Source organism: Phalacrocorax aristotelis, chromosome 2 (genome assembly GCF_949628215.1).
Source record: "Phalacrocorax aristotelis chromosome 2, bGulAri2.1, whole genome shotgun sequence".
In the NCBI taxonomy this organism is placed as follows: Eukaryota; Metazoa; Chordata; class Aves; order Suliformes; family Phalacrocoracidae; genus Phalacrocorax; species Phalacrocorax aristotelis.
The window spans coordinates 25191936-25213672 of record NC_134277.1 but is presented as its reverse complement, the minus strand read 5'-3'; the positions used below and the strand labels follow the sequence as shown (position 1 = coordinate 25213672).

The following is a 21737-nucleotide window of genomic DNA, read 5'->3' as shown; positions in this document are numbered from 1 at the left end:
TTTTACCTTTTGTTCTAGAAACAAATTGTAGTTTTGTTCTTTGCTTCTTTCTGGTTTTTTAATTAATCTGATGTCATTGTTTACTTGAAAAGATGTTGTTTTATAATAAAGATACTCTTTTTAGAAAAAAACCCTAACCACTAACAAAGAACAAAAATGAATGGTAAATACCTCAAGTAAAATAATTTCCCTTCCTTCCCTCTTTGGATTTTATCAATTTGTGATGTCCCCTTTTCACTAACTGTTGAGGTATCACTACTTCTTTCAGACCCTGTAGGATCTGAATTTCAGTAGTCAAAAGCAAGGAAAGAAGAACAAGCTGAAATAGGCAAATAAAACATTTGGATATTCTTTTGAGGAGGAGAAGTGAAAGGAGAGGAGAGGAGAGAAAGGAGAGAAAAGAGAGAAAAGAAAGAGAAGAGAAGAGGGAGAAGAGAAGAGAAGAGAAGAGAAGAGAGGAGAAGAGAAGAGAGAAGAGAAAGACAGAATGAAGGAAAGAGAAGGAAAGCCTTTATAGAGTACATTTAATAAGCCATAATTGACAAATCCTAGCAAGTCATGTATAACAGGACAGGGTAGCTCCTTCTTCTCAAGACAATTTACAAATCAAGGGCGATTTGACCAAAACAAATGACCCCCGCCAAAAAAAACCCCTGCAAAACCCCAAAGCAACCAAAAGTACAGGAGATCCAGGCTTATAATTCTCTTTCTAAGGCATTCCAAGTAGTAAAATAGTGAGGATTGTTTCTGCTTTTATGATCAGCAGATTAATTTTATTGACCAGAAAGAAGCTGAAGGAAGGAAACATCTCCTAGCTTTTACTGACTACAGTTTTCCGTAGCTATTGTTGAAGTCCAGTTAAGGGATTTCAGGACCCTTGTTATTGGCTTTTTATGGAGCACAAGGTCATGTATGACCTTTCTACTTCTTCCTATTACTCTGAAACAACATTTGCTTTGTGGTGTAAGTTATAGAAGGTCAGAATTTTTCTTCGTGGTTTGTGGCTGCTCATCTTAGAAAGCATCTACAAAGTGAGACAGTAGGTTCTAAAAGTGTGACGTTGTGCCTGTAATTATTGCTGGACCCCAAGCCTGGGGGGTTTCATAATGCAAACAATTAAATCCAGAGCAAAACTTTCAGTCAGTTGACTTGTTAACCAAGAACAGACACATACATCCTTCCTAGTGAAGCATGGATATTGCAAAACTGAAAAACTCATTTAAAAGACAATAATACTTACCTGAATACTAAAGTAGCTGATGGAAGCATAGGCTAGATTGCAGCTTGACCACCATTTGACAGCCTAAGATTAACGTGTTTGTTTTACTAACCAGATTTTAGCTCTTCCAGTTCAAATTTCCTTTACAAAGCTGGAGACCACAGTTTTTTCTTGAGAGCAGAAGAAAAATGAAAATTAATCAAGATCATGCTGCGTAGTATGTAGCATCATGGTTGTGAAAATGTAGAAATAGATCATTTAACATATAACATATTTGTAACCTTCTTATTACATGTATGTCATAGGTTAGGTCTTCAGGTAGTTTGTTCCGAACATTCTGTTTCACTGAATGGGACCATACCAGCTGTGTAAAATATTCCCTGAAAAATAAAAATGAAAACATGATAATGCAATAGCAACCAAGTACTGTGAGAGGAAAATCCATATCTTTAGAGTGATGAAACACTAATTCTGTTCCCAGTCTTGTGAAGATTTATGTAGTTAATTCCACAGAAATTAACTGAGGCCAGTGAGTTGCTACAGAGCCTGAGAGTTAAGCAGTTCTTTTCAAGATCAAAGCAATAGCTTTTTCTTCAGGATTTAAGTTGTCATTCCAACACATTTTTTTCCAGCCAGAAAACTTAGAGGAGTGTACCAGTCTGAGAGATTTCCTCTTGAAGTACAGGAACATAAGAAACACCCTACTTGGTTAGACCAATAGCCTATCTAACCAATTAGTACATGTTCAAGAGCAGCAAAACAAAATGGTCTTTAAAGAGAGTGCGCAAGCCTGGCTGCTGTATTTTGTACTCTCCTCCAAACTCCTTTTAATGTCACTTTAGGGACTGTTGTTTCTGAATTTGCGTAACCCCCTTTTGAACCTGCTAATGCTGTTTGCCTTCACAGCCCTCTATGGCAGCAAGCTCCAGAGGTTCTCTGCCCACTGCATAAAGATGCACTTTCTTAATAAATTGTAAACTGATCGAGTAGTTTCACTGAATCCTCCCTAGTCCTGGTAATGTGGATTTGGTGAAAAACAGTTCCGTGTGTATCCTATCCACTGTCTTCAATATTTTGTAAACCTTGATTTTATCCTCTTCCACTGTCTCATTTCAAGAATTTCCACCTTTTAAGTCTCCTCCTGTAAAGCAGCTTCTCCACACCCTGAGCATCTGAGATGCTCTTCTCTATACTGTTAGGTTAAATGATCAAAGGCTAATCATCGTGAACACAAAGACCCAATGAGGGTCAGAGGAGCAATAACAGACAAAGGAACCCCAGCAAGCTAATCAATGAGAATGAAGCCAAACTACCTACTGCCAAGACCATCCACGGGGAATGACCAGATCATTGTGCCTGGAGTGAAAACCACCAAGTTGATCAAGGGAAGAAACTCTTTCCCCTGAAATGTAATGCAAACTAAAGAGGTGTTTTCCTACAGGGGTGTGGGACTTGTTATAGTGTATATATACACACACACACACATACATATATAGTGTGTATATATATAAGGAAGAGAATTGTATGAAAATTACTATGGGCTATTTTAAGGGGATTGCTAGACCTACTGTGGGATGTTTAAGGAAAGGACCAAAGGCGGGGAAAGGGAGGGATCAAGGTGGAGCAGGGAGGAATAAGAATGAGAAAACAGAGGGAAAGGGCATTAAAAGGGCCAGTCAGTACATGATACCCCTTCCATCTCCCAAACATTTTGTAGGCTCTCAGTTTCACCCTGCTTCATTTATGCACCCTCACCTCATTCTAGTAGCTTAGTGTATTCCGTTCCTGCTTACCCTATGATGTACTTCATTTTCCTCTTCCTCACCACTGGCATTCCCCACCACCAATTTTTCCTTATTCTTTTAGCACCTTGGTATCAGAAACATGTAAAAACCCTATTATATGGAAGAGTTTTGAGGGAGGAACTTGGAAATAACTAAGCAAGCATAGGGTGTTAAAACAGGGCTGAATGAAGCCGGGCAGCTGGTGAGGAGGAGATTTTGTGGCTCAGCTGCTGTTTTGTGATATGGAGTGCTCAGGCCAGGCTTTGGTAATGAAGAAATGGTAATAAATTTTAGCGCTGTTCTCTTGATAAGGCTGTCTTGATGGAGGGTGCACAGCAGAATAGAGTCCATCCCAAACACTGGAGAAGGTGAACAATTCATTGGTAATTGTGTCTGCCTAGACCTGAAGTATTTATGTGACTGCAGGGGACAAACCTTACTCTGAATAGCTAAGTAAAAGCCCCATTGGTTTCACTGGAAATTTTGCCTCTGCAAGAACTGAATGGTGAGGATTAAATATCTGCAGTAGAATAGTGATATCAGAACAAGAATAAAACTGAAGTTATTAGGAATTACTTTTCTGAATATAGTCTGATGCATCACCTAATTCTCTGGTTTCAGTTGGTTCCCTATTTTGCATAATTAAGCTTCATTATGTGTTACATAAACATTTTCCTTCATTTAGCATAGCATACTGTACACTCTACCAGGAAGTAAAGCAGCCATGCCTGCTCCACTATAAGCACAATCTATTTGAAGATAACTCAGTTTATATGTAGATTGTTATGAAAAGTGGAGCAATATCTATGACTCATGTCTCTCCAGCTTCAGAAACAGTATGTTCTTCATCCATAGTAAAACCATAGGGCTACATCTCAGACAATAATTCCTCCAATCACAGAACCACTTACAGCCTTGCTGGTGTTCATAGATATCAGTGGAATTTGAACAGATTTCCCCAGAAATGCCTCAAATGGTATTTCAGCAATGGAGAAGTGGTTGCAACTTAACAGGTTCTGCAGGCCAAACTTTGCACACACGTGGGCTCTTTGTACTTGCTCATTCCATTCCCCAGCTCGATGTGGATAACCAACCCTCCCATCCCATTTCAAGGATTCACTTCAGTTTTTTCAGATTCTCTCACATCTGCCATTCACTTGTCCTCCATTTTACCCATCTCCCCGACTAAGGGTTTCTGTTCCCTACTATTTTGATGATGTTGCATTAATCACATTCAGTATCCTCCACCTACTTATTTTTCCCCTTGAACATCCATTGGGCTCCTTTACTCTTTCCTCTCATAAGGAAATCTAGTGCTTGCAATGTCTCCTTTTGTCTTTTCCCCACATCTCCAGTTGTCCTGGTCCTTCCCATTCCCTGTTAATGCCTCTTGCATAGCTTCATAGTCCCAGCCTTCCTCTGCCCCAGAATACCCTTTTGTCTGTCATTAATTACCTGGGAATAAATAATTTAGGATGTTCATATCCTTGTGAATGTACTAAGTCTATTGCAAATTAGAAGGCACAAGAGAAAGCCATCATTATTTTAATTATGGGTGCCATCAAACAGTTTTTATACTGCTAAACTCTTGCAGAGATGCTTGAGGTGCCCTGTAAGCGGCTTGTTTTTTCCCCATTTCATCTTCTTGGTTTTTTACTTTTTAAGGATTTCCTGTTTCCTATATGAGTATATATGCCATATATGCGAGTCACAGGACTGGAAGAAAAAGCAGAGAAAAAAATAGAGATGGGTTATGTGGCCATTCCTCAAGTCTAGCAAGAAGATACTTCTCAGCATTTCAAGTAAGGGAGACATTCACATTGAAATTTTTTTTCAGTAGAGTACATCCAACAAAACAGTGTAAGCATGTATATAAAGACTGCACATGACTGCAAAGTACAAGATTGACTGTTCAGTTCAAAAAACCCCACGCTTGGCTCACTTCTTTTTTAACAGTGAGCTCAAAAGATGAAATTTAAGGACCGAATACTTCCATCAGTAGCAATGGTAGTATTCCACCAGTCCTACAGCGACTACACAACTTTAACCAAATCAAGGACATAGCATATTTATCTCAGTAATATACTTTCGTGCTACAAAAATGAAATATACATAAAAATAAACAAAGAAAAAAGGCGAAACAACTGTATCTTCTGTTGCATCATCTTTATTGGAAGTAGCTGTGACCTTTTCTGTAGGTTTATAGAGTTTGGTTCACTGACTTTTTATACCTTTTCATTTTAAAATCTCTGAAAGCTTATTATGCATACTTAAATTAGCCTCACCACATCCATTCAAATGTTACATTCAACCTACAGAAAAGTTCAAATAATGGTGCAGAAGTTGAACCCTACTGCAACTGAATTCAAAGAGATTTTTTTTAGGGAGTCCAAGGTCTCACCGAAAGAAAATATTTTGCCATGAGTAACAGAGCATGCTGATGGGATCAAGAAATCCTGGCACTACTGAAAAAAATCAGTGGCAATGATCAGCCATTGCCAGACACTTACAGTGACTGCCGCAGACTACATTCTCCAGGGGTGGATTCAGCACGTTTTCAAAAAGCTGTCTTTTTGTTTTGCTTTGTTCTTTTAATGCCATTTTAAGAAAATCGGCTTAAAAGAAATTAGTCTGAATTTCAAAAATGGTTTACATAACATCTCATGTTATCAAGGGACAGTACTAGAAACTATGGATATAGCAGAAAAAAAAGGAAGACGAGATCATCATCTCCACAGTCATGTAGAGGTCAGTCGGTTTTGTATTTTTTTCAGTCAGTGGCAATTTCTAAAACACATTTTTGCTTACTGATTCATGGAAAACTAAGAACATGACAAATAAGTGAAGCAATGGAACATTCTTGCTACTGAAACAGAATTAAATACCTTAAGTTTTGAATTTTAGGAGCACTTGCAACCATGCAGTTCAAGCCAGTTTAAGTTAAGCTGCCACTTTGTGCCATTCCTCTTCCTGTCCTTCCTGCTGGCTTATGTGCGTGCCTCTCAGGTGAATCAGACCAGCGTATGGATCTGGCTGAATCATTCTTTTCCCTGTATTACTTTATAACTGGATTGAGTTCCATAGTCTGATTAACTTCACAGCTTTGAACACTTGCAAAACTGAGAGAACAGAGAAGATTGGCCAAAGGGAGGGACTGCTTACAGTAAATGCTGCTGTCAACAGGAATTTACATTAAACCATAGCCAGCACAGCCCTGGCTCTAGCTTCCGGGACACTGATTGTTGGTACCACTTCTTGGGAATAGTATTCTGGGATTTGGCTACCCCAGGTCACCTTGGCATAAAATTCTTCAAGTCCCTTCAACAATTTTTGAGTATCTCTCCAGGGTTTCAATTCTGTGTCTCTAACTTAAATGTATCAGGGACATAGAACAACTGAAGGAAGTACTTTGCAGCCTTTGTAGAGGCACTGCAAAACCACTTAAACTAAGAGTGATGGATTTTTACCCAAAAATATGCCTGTATTCCTTTCCTCTCCTCAGTGCCCTCACCATTCTTGAGCTTTTCCTGGAGTTTTCAGGGATTTTCCTGCTTTTTTTTCAGGGATTATAGGTATCCCTCCAAAGCACTCCACAACTAGCTCAGCTTTCTCTCCCTTCTCACAAAATCTCCTCTGAATGCTAATATATACAATCTGTCAGTTAAAAGATCTGTCAGGAAAATGTGCTTTCATTAAATCCTGCTACGAAAGTGTCCGTTTTGCTTTTCACATCTTTGTCTTCTCTCCTTTGGAGGCTCCAGGCTCTGCACCAGCATGGGGAGAATGATTCCCCTTGACTGAAATAATTTTTATTGATCATGGCAACAGCTCTTCTAGAATCTGCTGTGCCTTTTTACCTTTATGCCTTGGATGTATATGACGCAATAGCAGATACAGCATACATCGAAGCATTTAATGATGCACGGTTTTATAAAAGTAATCAGTGTTATACAAAGAAGTGCCTAAAATTTGCACACACATTGATTTTATGTATTATAGTAGTATATAGGTATTTTAATACACTGAATATTGAAATAGGCATGTAAAGATAAATTAAAAGGTACATATGCACTTATTTTAATTAGTGTTGAACTAAATCATATGACAAAGGAATAAAATACTGTCAATAACATTTTCTTCTGTAGCCCTTTATAGCCCTTACATGACCCTCCTCCCTCACTGAATGCCTTAAAACCTTGAACATACTGTTGCAATGTCCTGTAAGTGTTATTGCTCCAGTTCTGCAGATTGGGAAGTGAGTTTCTTAGAGGTGAAGTAGTTTACTGAAGTCTTACAAAGCAGGGTAGAGACTTGACACAAGGTCTCAAATTCTGGCTCTAAGCATTCAACTGTGCTTTCCAGAGAAACGGCTAGCTGTGACACAGAAAACCTGGCTCCTACTTGAGAGAATCAGTAGAGAAAAACCTACTTGAATGTCTGGATGTCACGTATGACTTTAGGAAGAGCTTTCATAGGTAGAATGCAAATTTCAGCTGGCAGAAAACACTTCTGGTTTTGCCCCTGAGCAATGCTAGAGAGAAAAACCTGAAGTGTCCCCAGCTGAACAACGAGCATAAAGGTCAGTTTGGATAGTATGTTATGATCTTGAAATTGGTTTTCATTTGTATATTAGGATCTCAACCCATATTAACAGGTTGAAATTAATGAAGTTATGGTAGTTTGCACTACCTTGTGTAACGAGCGCATAGAGCACAGTATTGCAGTTGAGTGCTTCCTTAGGACATGAACTGTAAACCACTTGAAGTAGGATGAATCTAAATTTATCACTGCTGCACCACAAACAGAAGATAAATAAAGATGTACATGTACATACATTCTCCTTAGTACTTTCTGAAAGGAGTTCAGTGCTTGTGATTTGCCTTGTTCTGATTTTATGCACTAAATACAATGGTACAAACAGTTCCTGTCTGCTGCCTGGATGAAGATGTGTTAGAACAAGACAGCTCAAACGCTTTTTACAAAGCATTGAATATAGGCAATATATTTACATGCCCATGGAGTTCTTGGTCTGTTTTCTAGCATGGTACCTATAGTGAATTCTGCAATAAAGATCTGTCTCCAAATTGGACAATATCTTACATATTCAGAGGGAGAAGAGTTTAAGAATTTGGACAAAAAATTCAGAAGGATATTTCAATGAAGAATTTCATTCAGTTTTAATTACAACTTTGGAGTTAAAGTCCCATTTTCAAAAGTGACTTAGCGGCCTAAATCCTACTGCTCTGCAGTAATATGCAGACTCCAAAAGCACAGAACCTTAACTTCCAGCTTCTATTAATTTCATAACCATATTGACCATACTTCTCTACTCAGTGCCCACTACTGTAGGTCATCCATAATGGAGCCCTCGTGCAAAAGATTACAGTTGGTAATGGTGATAATAAGGTGAAAAGCCTTGAAGCCCATTATTATTCCCCTGAACTACTTTGCTCTCCAAATGCATACACATATTAATTTGCCTTGATTTTGTTCCATACATGCCATATGAATAGCTTTGAATGGCTTCTTCCAAGGAGTGTCTTCATTCACCTCTTTTCAGTTTTCAGTTATCAAGGGTCAGGTGCCACATGCTTTGTTATCCCTGAAGCTGTTTATATTCCTATGTGCCAAGGGGTTAGCTTCTGTGACCAGCTGTAAACAATTAGTCCAACTATTTGACCAGAATTTGACAAAGTTGGGAGATTTAATGAAATTCTCCAGACTTTCTAAGTAAGGGAGCAGCAGGACTGATTCTGGAGAGCACAGTTCAACACAATTTAGCATGTATTTCAATAAAACCAAATGCAGCTCTTTTCAGTGGATGCATACAGGGGTTGCTTGGAGTGCTTACAGTCTCAGCTTTGTCCTAAATAGTAAGTTTGAGCACACGTTATGAGTAACTAGTGGACAATACAGAAGACAAAGGGTGTTCTTTATCATTGCACTTGCCTCAACCTGTTCCATTAGAAAAACTATTTTATTATTTCTTATGACTCCTGCCAACAAAGTGCAGGTAATACTCTGAATAAGCCTTTGGCAAATATTATTCTTTAACCCTAATACAACTTCTAAAAGATTTTCTTTATTTCATTAATAGAAATGTAAATGCCAATGCATTGACAACCACGCTTTCCTGTTCTGTTAGAAATTCGTTAGATTCACATTGCAGACTAGTTTCCTGTGTTTCAGAGAGTGTTTACCTCTGTCATACATCACTGGTTTGGTACATAATGCCATTCATTTCTCTTCAGTCTATATTATACAGGCCACCATGTCCCCCGATATTTTCACAGTACTACATTAAGTGCAAATAACAAGGCCAACTTTTAAGTTGCAATAACTGAAAGGAGTTATAACCAGGAAAATACAAAATGTAGTATCCCTGTAGCTATTTAATTTGTCTGTTATTTATATTCAGTGTACCAAGTCCGCAAATGTACAACAGAATCATTAGCTGCAGAATCATTAGCACCATGTATTACATATTTTTTTATGCATCCATTGTTTTCCTGTTTGTTTTAATAGCAGATCCATTACCAATTATGATTCTCATGCAGATGATCCCAGCAATAGGTGACATCATCAGTCCATGTCCTAGTCAACTCATTCAGGAAGCCTGGCAGAAATTATCCTAATGCTGGGTGAAAATATTAACCACTGCATAAAATATTTAAAAACGGATACTAAAAAATGAATTATTCATTTAAAACATTCAGCCAGACCTATGCAATGTAAGGAAAGTGAGGTTTATTGGCTTATATGAAATTTTTTGTAAAAGCAAATGCATTCAGAAGCCATTTTACGTTAAAATCTCACCAAATTAATGTCAAGATTCAAATGTCTATTTTTAATGTTTTTCTTCCAGTCACACAATTGTGCCGGCCCTAGAGTAAACAGTAAAACACATTTACCTGACGTGGGTTATCCCACTGGAATAATTTGTGTGAATAAAGTTTAGTACGTGTCAAGGGCTGCAGGCTTAGGTCAAAAGCATGGAAAATTTCCAGCATCAGAAACAAAAGAACATGTTCATGGAATAAAAAATGGGAAATGTTTTATCGTTTCAAGTAAACAAAGACACACCTAGTCCTGTATAAGATGGAGATCTGAGTCTAAAACCTCTTTTTTTAGATTGTGCACAAGCCTCAGGAGAGATTTACCTTGTAAAGTTCCCTGCAATTCTGCTTGCCCAATTGTCTAAGTTCAAGACCTGGTGGGAATACACAGTTTCTGCCTGGCTCATGTGCCAAGGTCCCTATTCTGTAGAGTGAAACATAGGATGCAGGTGATCAGGGGGAATGGGATGATAAATACTCTAGTTGTTGTCCCATTATAATACTGAGAGTTAACGAAGGAACAAACATGGCTGTGGGAAGCAGAAAGCATTCCTGGATTCTGTGGCGTAATAATTAATTTACTTTCTGTGGTCATCTGGAGCAATGACTTATGCTTGCTTTTCCCTACTGAAAGAATTACAGTTGAGACAACGAAGCCCTTGGATTTTAAGAGGAGTGAGTCAGAAGAAAGAAATTATCAATACCAGAACACTGAATAGAATAAAGTGTAAAATGAATGTTTCCACCTTCTGTTTTAGCAAAGGTCCAAATTGCATCAAGTATCCCATACTCCTGAAGTCGAAATGAAAAGAGAAGAAGAAACATTTATGGAAAATATGAAAACAGACCTTGCAAGTGAACATTTCATGGCCTTGAGCATATTTACATACATAGACAGGAAACGTCCAAATTTGTTCTACAGTCTGGAAGTCATGCTGGTTTGATTGGTTTGTGTGTTAGCTTCCCAACCACATCTGATCTTTTTTATCCTCTTCCTAAAACATGGGAGCAGCAGCGTGCATTTACAAAGCAGAACTACAATAGGAAGAAAAACTGCAACCATAAATGAAGGTGGTGTATACCAGATAAATTGGTTAACATCAACCCACTTATTCCAAGCAAACACCAGTGCGTGAACAGTGCATAGCAGCAGAGCTAAATATCCCATCTTGCTCTGAAAAGAGAAAGAAAACAGTAAGCTGTTTATTTTTTCCAACTTGGCAAAAAGAGTAGTCTGTTAAGCAAATACGGAAATCAGGAGGGGCCTCAACCAACACACTTAAGTCAAAGACGAGACCATTGGCTTTGAACTAAAATTTAGGACCTACAATTCAAGACTTCAGCTGTACCCCTCTATGCCACCGTAAGCGAAAACAGATGAAGCACATTTTTCAAGTATTGCTATGGTACTTAGCTAGAGATTACAGACTACAGGCTATTCCTGAAAAAGGGTCAATTCTCAATATCTCAATTTTAAAATGTCACCTGTATCCTAAATTACTTTATTTCTGTAATAAATTTTTATGAGTTCAAAAGCAGATTTATAAATGGCTTGATTGATTATTTGCAAAGAAAAATTTTAAAGTCAATCAAAATCAGAAACTCTAGTAAGTCTGGTGCTACGACAAAAGCAATTGCACAACTACAGGAAACTGAAGCTGTGCATTCCACTTGCAGTGATAAATTTGGCTTAATTCAGGAGTAAAGGAAATTTTATGCTTGAGTTACTAGTAATTTTGAGTTTCTTGTTGCATAAAATCTTGATATTGTTGGAAAAATGGAATTACTCATCAGTGAAGTCAAACACTGCCTTTCCAACTGCTAAATCTACAGAATCTGATTTTTGAGTATAAAGGTTATTTCTTTATAAAACAAATCCAATATAGTAGTATTACTCTTCCGGGTTTCTTCACCATAGTAATTTAACACTGAAAGCAGTCGTGCACTTGGAGACTCCCTCCTAGACCTGTCCATATATATTCTCTGGAGAGCTGAAAACTTTTCTTACAAATGATGCACTTCACAGAGTGGGCAGAATCTCAAATCGCTAATTGTAGGAAGATATACATATCAGATCTATTTTTCAAATTCAGATCAAATTTTCAAATGCCAGGTACTTAGTAGCTAATTGAATTTTCAGATTTTGGTGTTCAGGGATCTAATTTAACACTTGCTTAACTCTAGTGTGATCATATTGATGTCAGCAGATCCACCCCTGATTATTACTGTGTATGATACAGGAGAACTAAGACCAAACCAGATACTTAGGTGAATGAAGCAAACTTTTAGATTGGTTTCACTAACTCATCTGTGTTTCGTCTTTCTAACTCCTAATAGTCTTAGCTGATAACATACAGTCCTACAAATGAGGACTAATGACATGCAATAATGGCATTTATGCGTACCTGAATGTAGTGGAACTCTCTCCAGGTCAAAGACTGACTGACAGATGGGATTGATGTTATTGCCAACAAGGCCAGAAAAGCAAGTCCCAGAATTCCTACAGACACATAAATCTCCATTCTCCAAACATCGTGTTCAATCCAGGCATTTTCTTTTTTTTGCTTGACCTGCCAAAAGAACACCATATTTAAAGTGACAGACTGGCACACTTAGCCGTTCATGTGAAACACAGCTATTTTCACCTTAATATTCAGGAAATCAGCCAAGAAATATAGTATTTTTGTTTGTTTGAGTGTCTCTGAATGTAAATACTATTTACTTTTGATGACAAAGTTTCCACTAGTATCTGCAGAGCAAAGGTGGGCTTTAAGTGAGAAGAATTTAGACTTCGTCAGTGTCTTGGCCCAGGACAGACTGGTTCTGAGGCCTGTTAGCCTGCCTTCACAGCAGGAGAAATCTTATTCTTTGACAAAAAAAATTCCATCTATGCCTAAATACCATATCTAGGAGATTATAACAACAGGAAATATATTAACAGCACTATTTTAGGGAGCTAATTCAGCAGGCATTCTTAATGATGGTATCCTGCCAGGATAGCTGTTTAACTACATTTTTTAAAAAAAAACAACTTGGTACATTCAGCCGCACTGAATACAACAGTTGGTATGGATGAAAAGGTTGTGATTTTAATAAACTTTTGTCAAAGCTTCTCTTACTTACGACCACTTAACCAGCTCTTTGATGCTGCTAGAGATCACCATGGCATAATATGCCCCAAATATGATAATTTTTTCATCTTGAGGCCTGGAATCTCAAGGAAATTTCTGGTAACCCATTCAAGTCAGATTACCAGTAAGGCTGATTTCAGGATTTTCAACAGGTAGTTTGACTGTTTACATAATTCTTAAGAAGCTGCTAAGATCATATTTTGCTTTTAATAAAACTCTAGATTAGACTTTGAGGGCAATAAAGATGTACATCAGCCCAATTGTGGAGCCGCCCGCGTTCACAAATTTAGTTTGTGGCAAATACAGCTGGTTGTGATTTAGCTCAGCCTTCCTTCATTGCTGGCTAATTAACTTTACAAAGAAGATGTCTAAACTGGTGTGTGCTCAGTTTTTGTAGATAGTTAGATTCCACTGGTGCAGAGAGGATTAATCCACACTAAACTAATAGCGTGCCAAGCCAAACACTTAAATGTTCCTGTGAGGCAAGTATAATTATGTGCATTTTACAGAGAGATAAAAAATCTGAAATTAAGAAAATGCCTTATTTAATACACGCTGGCACAGCTGTGATGACTCTTGGCTCTCTATTACATGCTTTAACAACTAGGTCCTGCTCCATCCCTTAACAGCGCTCTGTGGGGATCTGCTTCAAAATTAAATGAAGGCAATGAAAATAGCTCCCCCCATCCAGATTTGCTTGAATGACCAAGACAAGGATTTTCTGAATACAGAAGGGTTGGTGTTTGCGTGCCCATCATACCTGCTGGAACGCCCAGTTCAGCAGCTTGTATCTGTACGATCTTCTCATTGGATAGCATAGGCTATAGCAGGCGTGCATTGTAGCGAAGAAGAAACTGAGAAGTCCAAATTGCTTTCTTGATAACATCCATCTATCCAGCCACTGGGGAAACCTTTTATACTTGGTGCCAAAGTACAGCTGGAAACCAGCAGCTAATATTCCTGGTAAATATACTAGTGCTAAAAGGGTGATTGAGACCACTGGTAAAACTTTGTTTATGACAAGGATTGGAATTTTATAGAAAACATTTTCCTTTCTGGTTATAAAAGGATATATGACATCTCTCATAAATGTGTAAATAAATGTTAATAATGAGATCACAGATGCTATCTTCATTGGCAGGTGCCACCTGGGAAACAGATCCTGCTTGCAGTGTTGTTCTGAAGAGCGTTCAAACTCACCAAAATGGTGTGCTTGATGTAAATTAAAAAGTGCAGCTGCTTCTGGTGGATTGGTGACTTGCATATCCACATTCTGGAAAGGACAGAAAGGAAATAAGAAGTGAGTTCAAGAGAAGATTAAAAACCTCAGTAATGACAGTATTTTTCATCATGGCTTTTAGACCATACTGCACCGAAACCATATACAAAACATACACGCTATTAAAGACAGGGTAGCTTGAAAACATAACATTTCGAACAACATAGTCAGTAGTTGAGCAAGGCACTTCTAGCATAGATTTCTCATTCTTCATTCATTATCTGTAGTGATTTCAAAATAGATTTTAATTCCAGGAAGTTAACTACAGCGCAAGGGAGGTTGGATTACGTTATGTGAAGCATCATTACAGCTTCTTATGATAAGAGCTACAGATTTCAAATGTCAAATTTCAGCTTCAGACTTAATGATGTAGCCCAAATAATATGCACAATAACAAAATCCAGAGTCAAGACAATAAAATATTTCATTCAGTCACTGCTATTTTAATGACATTTAATTGGGAGAATAAGGATGTAAGGATGTTTGGGATCCAGGGTATTAGACCGGCTGCACATCTGTCAGCTCCGGCATCAGGTCCCATGGTCTTCTTCCTCTCCTTCACAAATATAATAGTGTCCTCTTAACTTTTATGAAACCTTGTGAAACTGAGTCACTTCAGTTTAAAAAGCTGAATTTTCTGCTGCCAAGTAGGCATGGCTTGATTCTAGACTCACAGAAGATCTTGGCAGAATTATCACAGACTTTAGAAGCATCTAAGCCAGTACAAAATATTAGTGTAATATTATAAACTGTTTACCTGTGATAATATATTTAAAGACTGTCCCATATAGTTCATTGAAGAGGTTCATGATCAGTATACATACAAAATGAAAATATGTGTATCTACAGCAGGACATTGCATTTGATGCGGCAGACAGCTGACCAGGGGTGGAGAACTAAGAACTGATAATATTAGGTAATAGCCATATAAGGCATTTAATATTCCCATAAAATATAAAGTAAAACTGAACTAATGCTGCAATGGCTCAGCGTTAGAATGGCTAATGTGGCAGATGTCCAGACCTCCAGAAAGCAAAATGGCACTGTCTGTTTTGAGGAAGGCAAATATTAGTAGTTTGAAAGTCATGAATTAGCATTCTGCTAGGATAGAGGAGATCTTCCTATCTCAGCAATATTATCTGGCTTTATTCTTAAGAAGCAGATATTACACTGAAGCTGATTAAGGAGTCAATTGAAACAAGACACTACCTGTGAATAATGCACGGATAAGTAGGTGCAAGTCTTGTGTTCACCTTTAAGGATACGTAGGTGTTTTGTTTCAACAAAAAGATAAAATACATACACTGCTATCTTGCTGGAAAATCCTAATCAGAGACGAGGTAGACTGTTTGCCACAATATGCCTGACTGACTTGCCTACAGTGCCTCACAGTAAAAATAAAGGACATGGTCTTCATTAGGATTTTTAGCTGAAAGCTACTACGTGTTTATCTGATAATAAAAGCATATCTTTGTAACAGTGAAGATGTAGCCTAAGTAACTTCTATTCTCTAGTCTGTGAAGAGTTGAGTGTAGTCTATGCATTGCAGAATTAGAAGCTGGTAAAAATTATACAAACTGAGATTCACATCTGAACTAAGTTTCACCTAGAAATCCCTGTTTCTTGAAGAGATGGTTTGCAAAGCCTAATTCAGTATTTCACAGCCTGTGAGACAGTTTACATTAGAATAGAAAGTTGTAACTTGAACTACTTCTGTGCATCAGCAGTTGCAGAGGCAAATGCTATTGGAATGGATTGTTTTCCTGGACTTTTTTGTGTGATGTGGAAAACTTACTGATGCGATGTGGCAATTTTGAAGACTTCTCCAAAGATAAATTTTGTATTCCTGTATAAAAATCCCAAATTATTTCTATAGAACTTTGCTCATCTGGTAAAATGCAACTAGCAACTAACCCCATGTAGTTTTTAGCTGGCCTGGATTTCTTGTCTTTCTTATCATTGACTATGATTAAACTGAATGAGATGCTCTTTATCTTTTTATCTCTTCATGTCAATATTGTGACAAGACTTCAGAAATATTGATGATATGCCAGTATGATGGCAACCCTGTTTCTGGACAAAATCAAATTAAATACTGCAATATTCTGTGTGACATATGAGCTGCTTTTTTACAGAAACATTACCAAGTTGCTAAGGTTTCCTGTATTTCTTCTCGGCATGATGATTTGACCTGCATTCTGATCAATGGCATGATTATCACCTTCCCTCTTCTCCATTGCGGAAACTCCCTGCAAAACAAACACAGGATGTAAAACAGGTTTTGAAAAGCCCTACTGGAAATTTGAGGCCTATTTTTCCCTCAAAATGCTTTCTTCCCTCTCCTCCACCCGTTTGCTGGAGAAGGTGTGATAATCTAGGGAAAGGAAAATCTGTCCTCTGAGAACAGAAAAGCTCAGCGTGTTGTTTAAGTAAAGCAGAGACTAAGACAGAGTATGAGTCAACAGAATAAAATCACTGATGAAAAATGCCCACGTTGCCAGTGGAATGAATGCACTAATTCAGGCTGCAAGTTTTTAAATTACAGCAGATAAATTTGAAACAGCTTACAGAAATAACATGTAAAATGTTATGAAGATGGATTTTGGTAAATTCATGAGATTTGCCAATGCAAGAAACCCATGCAAATGTGTTCTTTGAATAAATGCTTTTCAAGAAATCAGAATAAAGAAAAGGAAGAGAATGGATAAACTGGAAGAGATGTTTCTGAAAATCCTAGGATAGCAGGAGAGTATCCTGAAGACTGTAAAATACCTAAAAGGACTGCAAGGACCCTGCAACAAGGACTTGCCATGTGTGCATCACACTTGCACACTGCAGGAGTGGCACTAGCACCACACCACTGCAAGCTCAGGGTGCCATACCATGGTGTGACTGCGGCTACCTTGAAGACAGTGACTAGGTAGCTCTTCCATGTACCTTCCTACTGAACAGCTGAATTACTAGACATGAAACTGTTTTGCTAACTACCTAACTACTGATTCTTTCATATCCATAAACCTTTTGGGAAACTGTGTGGACAAATCAGACTTAGACAGTTGTCCTTTCTTTACTGCGTCTGGTTCCTCCAGCGGATGAGTTCTACAGTCCTGTACCGTCTGCTGTGGGTGTGGGTTTGCTTTCTGCCAGGCCACCAGACTCCGAAGCCAAAGTGTTCTTTTCCTAAGTATTTCGCTTTGTTTTTTTTTTTTTTTTTTTTCCCTCCAGCTAGCAAGCTCTCCCTTTGGGCATAATCTTTCAGCCAAGTGTTGCAGAGTAGGGTCAACAAGAGCTTCAGTCTGAAGGTCAGGCTGTTAACCCTTTCCTACACCAGCTAATGGATGGTTTGTATATCCTGCGCACAAGAAAGCTCCGGCTGACGAAGGCACGTTTCTATTTTTCCCTAATCCTAGGGCTAGTCCTAGAGATTTTATCAGAAGTTTCAGGGTATCAGGTATCTTCATAAAGCCTCAGCTCCTGCAGTCCCATGATTGGTTAAGAATTTCTACTTCTATATGTTTTAATATACTGGATTTCTAGCTGTTACAATGGTAAAGAATAGTTTACAAAGAGAACTCAGTATAATGTACTTACCTGGAAAAAAACAATAACAAATACGGTGAGCTCCACATCTCTTTTTAAAATAACTCAGAATACAAAGGGCAGTCACACTGTTTTTGAGGCCTACCTTCTGATTTTTAAAGTTTGATGTGGAAAAGAAACAGACGTAAACTTACAGACTGACTTTTTAGTCTTTTAGGTAGTAAGACTGACTTCTTAAAATTGTTAAAACAGCTTGTGGCTCAGATCTCTGCTGCTTTTTAATTTTTTTTTGTACTGATCTCCGCTGAGCTTTTAACTGTGAATAACACCAGTCTACATGAGTTTACACAGTAATCCCAGCCACTTCATAACTCTCCTCTTCTGACTACCACACTGTCCTGGGGGTCCAAAAGCATATTTTAGATTAGGAAGAGCTTGACTCCCTCTATTCTCATGCTGCTATCACTCTTCATTTAGAAAATTTAGAAACAAAGAGTACAGTAATAGTTTCTAGCTAAAGGTTTGTATTGGTGAGGATGTAGTAAATGATATCATGATGTGAAAAAAAAAATCGATGAGCTAGAATGCCAGCTGCTGATCCTAAAAGCTGATTTATTGGTTCTTTTGGGAAACAATGTTTAATACAATGTTAAATACAGCATTAATGGCTTATGCAGCAGAAGACAAAATGGAAAGAAAAAAGAAAGCGTGTGTGAATGAATGCATGTGCTCATCCATGGAAATATGGGTTACAGCCATGTGACTGCATGCAAGGAAACACAATAGTCCACTTGACTTCTGATACCAGAGTTAACACAAAATTATTTCTTGGGTACGCCCAATAACAAACCGCAGTAATAGTCTTGGAAAACCCTGAACACAAGGCACTTGTAATTCCACTATTCGATGCCTTGTGAATTGCCAGAAAGGAGTCATCTACAACATGTGTCTTTTTGGAATACATCTGAAGGAAAAGATTTAGGAGTCCTGTGAGAGGCAGAAACGAGTCAATTGTAGCCCTACCTAAGTAACAACTGTTATGAAAGAAAACAGTTGTAGTAATGTCCATCCCCAGTGCACACCCCTTCTGCTCTGGCAGGGAGCTGTGAATGAGGATGGAGGGTGTCCAGCTGCAGAAAGCCAAGTTTCCAACGCTGCGAGTACGCTACTGCATTTTGTACTATGGAAACAGGCTCATCCTAACACTGGACCAACACGGACCCACACCGTGCAGACATGACCCCGAGAAAACATCGTCCAAAGCCAGTGAGAGGTTTTCCTGAGTAAGGGGTTTCAGTGCAGGCTCCACGAAAAAAGAAAAATGGGTAAAATAAACAGGCTATGATAATAATGATGAGGTGACGGAAGAGGCACGGGACAGCGACTACATCTCTCTCCCGTGGCACCATCAGAAAACGACAGTGTGAAAGTTAGGGATAACAGCGCCTACTGCATCGCGCGGGACGGTGCGAGCGCCCGGGGCAGGAGTAGATAACTCTCCCTGCTCTTCACAAATTCCTCCGAGCTCCGTAGAAACCCGAACAAAATCCCGGGGGTCGGAGCAGAAAAGCCTTGCTCGGCGTTTCTCCGCGGTCAGAGTGCGCCCGGGGCGGTGTGCGGCGGGGGCGGACCAGGCCGGCCGGGCAGGGCCGGGTGGGCTGCCTGCCCGCCCTCGCCCCGCCGCTGCGCGGGGGAGCCCGGGCCCGCTCCCGCTCCCGCTCCCGCCGCGTGGTCCCCGTCCCGTCCCGTCCCGTCCCGTCCCGGCGGCGGCCGCGGGGCGGGCGGGGCCCCGCGCCGGAACCCGGCCGCAGCCCGGCCACGCGGGCGCCTCCCCGGCGGCTCCGCCGAGGGCCGCCGCCGCCGCCCAGGGGCTCACCCACCTCGGCCCGGCCTCTGCTTCCAGCCACACGCCGGAGACCCCCGCCGCGGGGGGCGGCAGCGGCCTCCGGCTGGGCTCCCTCAGCAGCGGGGCAGTCTCCCCGCCGGCGGCGGTGCGGGCGCCGGTGCCCGGTGGCGGCGCAGCTCTGTCGGAGAGGGCGGACTCGGGCCCGCCGCGGAGCGCCCGCCGGGCTCTGAGGAGGGGAGCGGCGGGGCGGGGGACGAGGGCTGGCCGCAGCCTCCACCTCCCCTCCCGGCCCCGCCTTTCGCGCCCATCCCGCTCCCCTGCGCGCCGGTGGGCTGCGGGTGGCACTCCCGTGTCCCGTCCCGCGTCCTGAGGGGTCTCCCCTCCGACACCGCCCGGGGCCGCGGTGCCCGGCCGTGGGTCTGTCTGCTGGGGCCTCGGCTGGACAAAGGGCGCATTTACCTGCGCCCTCCCCGCCCCGCAGGAGGGAGGAGGAGGAGGAAGAGGCTCCGGTGTGCGCTGCCTCCTCGGGCGCCCCTCGCCTCCGCGAACCTGCCCATGGCCGGCAGCTCCGCTCCCTCCGCCGGGGCGCACACGGGGGTTGGCGGGAGGGTGCTGCAGCACTTCGGGGCACCGGGGGGCTGCCCCGGCCCGCCAGCCGCCCCAACGGCGCAGTCCTTCGGGTCCCTGCCCGGGAAACCTCCCCAGCGCCTTTCAGTCCCTTCCCCCTTCCATACCTCTCACTCTCTCAGCCTGACAAAACGCTGTATTAAATGCTGCTTTTAATACAAGCAGTGCTCACTTTAAAAGTTATTTTTTTCCTATATGCCATGATCTTGTACCTTTTTTGGTGCTGGCGATTCTGAAAAGGCCGCTGTCTCCTGCAAGTTTAGTCACACAACAGTGCGAGCTATCATTATCTTGTGAGAGCTCTGTTTTAGCGGATATTTCAACATTTAGTGGCTTACTCACATCGCAGACAGCATGGCCAGTCTGTCTCAGAAATGTTTTAATTTCTTCACACAGAGCTCATTGCGTCTTCCTCAGGATGTCTTCACAGAAATGATGCCAAGTTGCATCTCTTTATATCTTGGGAACATATTTTTTTTCCCCTCAGTAAATGTCAAGTGGACATAGGCTCCAGCAGAATGCTACATCTGGCAGAGAAGAGGAGATTGCCTTAGAAGTAATAAAAGCTAAAATAATTGTCTCTCCTGTGTTAAAACAAACCCTTCTAATTTTTCCTTATAGTTGCTTTCATTAGCATATTTGCCTGTGCTTTGCATGAAGGCTGCTTTCCACGTGCTTTCCGTTAGTCACTTTTTTTGCAAGGGATGCTAACTCTTGTATGCTCTCACTTTTATGAAAGTGCCGTTTGATTTTCTTTTCTACTCCTTTTTTGCACCGTAGGTTTGGGTTTTTTTTTCAGTTCCCTGCATCAGCAGGGTGACGCCTGGCGGTGGGAGCGCAGGGGAGGCGGCTGACTGTACCGGGCAGTGCTTACACGCCGGGTGAGTGGGAACTTGTAGTCCAAAGGGCTAAAAGCATCGTCGTATTCCAAGTGAACTCCATGGTAAAGCTCTCCTCAGGAGTCGCTGGTGTAGGCTAGTGTTATGGGGACTACATTTATAGACCAAAAGGTAGCTCAAGATGCTGAGAAATTTCAGCATCTGGATATACTATCTCAAGGATGGGATATGCTTAAGATAGCCGTAGCCTATTCATAAAACACACAAGAGCTAAGCTCCTGCATAAGCATTCTTGGAAGACGAGACAAAAAGCCAGCCAAAGTGAACCTGGGTATTAAATAAGTATGTAGTAAGATGCTTTGCACAGATGCTCCTCGGTATCTCTGCCCAAGCAATCCTCTCTCTAGTCTCTGCATCCTGAGTACTGTTAGTTGCTTGTCTGTGAATAAAAATGGAAAGCTCATTTTATGTGGGTGCTGACAAAGTGGAAGTAGATTAAAATGCTAGAGAAAACTTTCCTTTCATGGCTACCCTAAGACATGACTTCCAGGTCATTCAAAGTACCACTTGTATTAGAGTGGTTTCTGGAAAGCAAACTGCATGGCAGTCCTCCTGCAACCTGTTACCTCAGGGTGA

General features: G+C 40.6%; 1 protein-coding gene across 1 annotated transcript; it reads right to left on the bottom strand.

Annotated features, from left to right (window-relative positions):
• Window positions 1-6895: 6895 nt before the first annotated feature.
• On the bottom strand, window positions 6896-19833 carry STEAP1 (STEAP family member 1). Its single transcript, XM_075082786.1, has 5 exons — window positions 19670-19833; window positions 16394-16498; window positions 13731-14243; window positions 12245-12409; window positions 6896-11013 (listed from the first exon to the last, which is right to left on the bottom strand). Exons 2-5 carry the CDS (start codon window positions 16484-16486, stop codon window positions 10756-10758), a joined length of 1029 nt encoding a protein of 342 aa, XP_074938887.1. The 5' UTR covers window positions 16487-16498; window positions 19670-19833; the 3' UTR covers window positions 6896-10755.
• Between the last annotated feature and the right edge of the window lie 1904 nt (window positions 19834-21737).

Bases quoted from the DNA above. Each gene is read 5' to 3' on its own strand.
- STEAP1 (XM_075082786.1), bottom strand. From the start codon at position 16,486: ATGGAGAAGAGGGAAGGTGATAATCATGCCATTGATCAGAATGCAGGT. The intron at 14,244-16,393 runs GTAATGTTTCTG...TGTCCTTTCCAG, and splicing joins CAGGAAACCTTAGCAACTTG to AATGTGGATATGCAAGTCAC. The intron at 12,410-13,730 runs GTATGATGGGCA...TTCTTTTGGCAG, and splicing joins TGAACTGGGCGTTCCAGCAG to GTCAAGCAAAAAAAAGAAAA.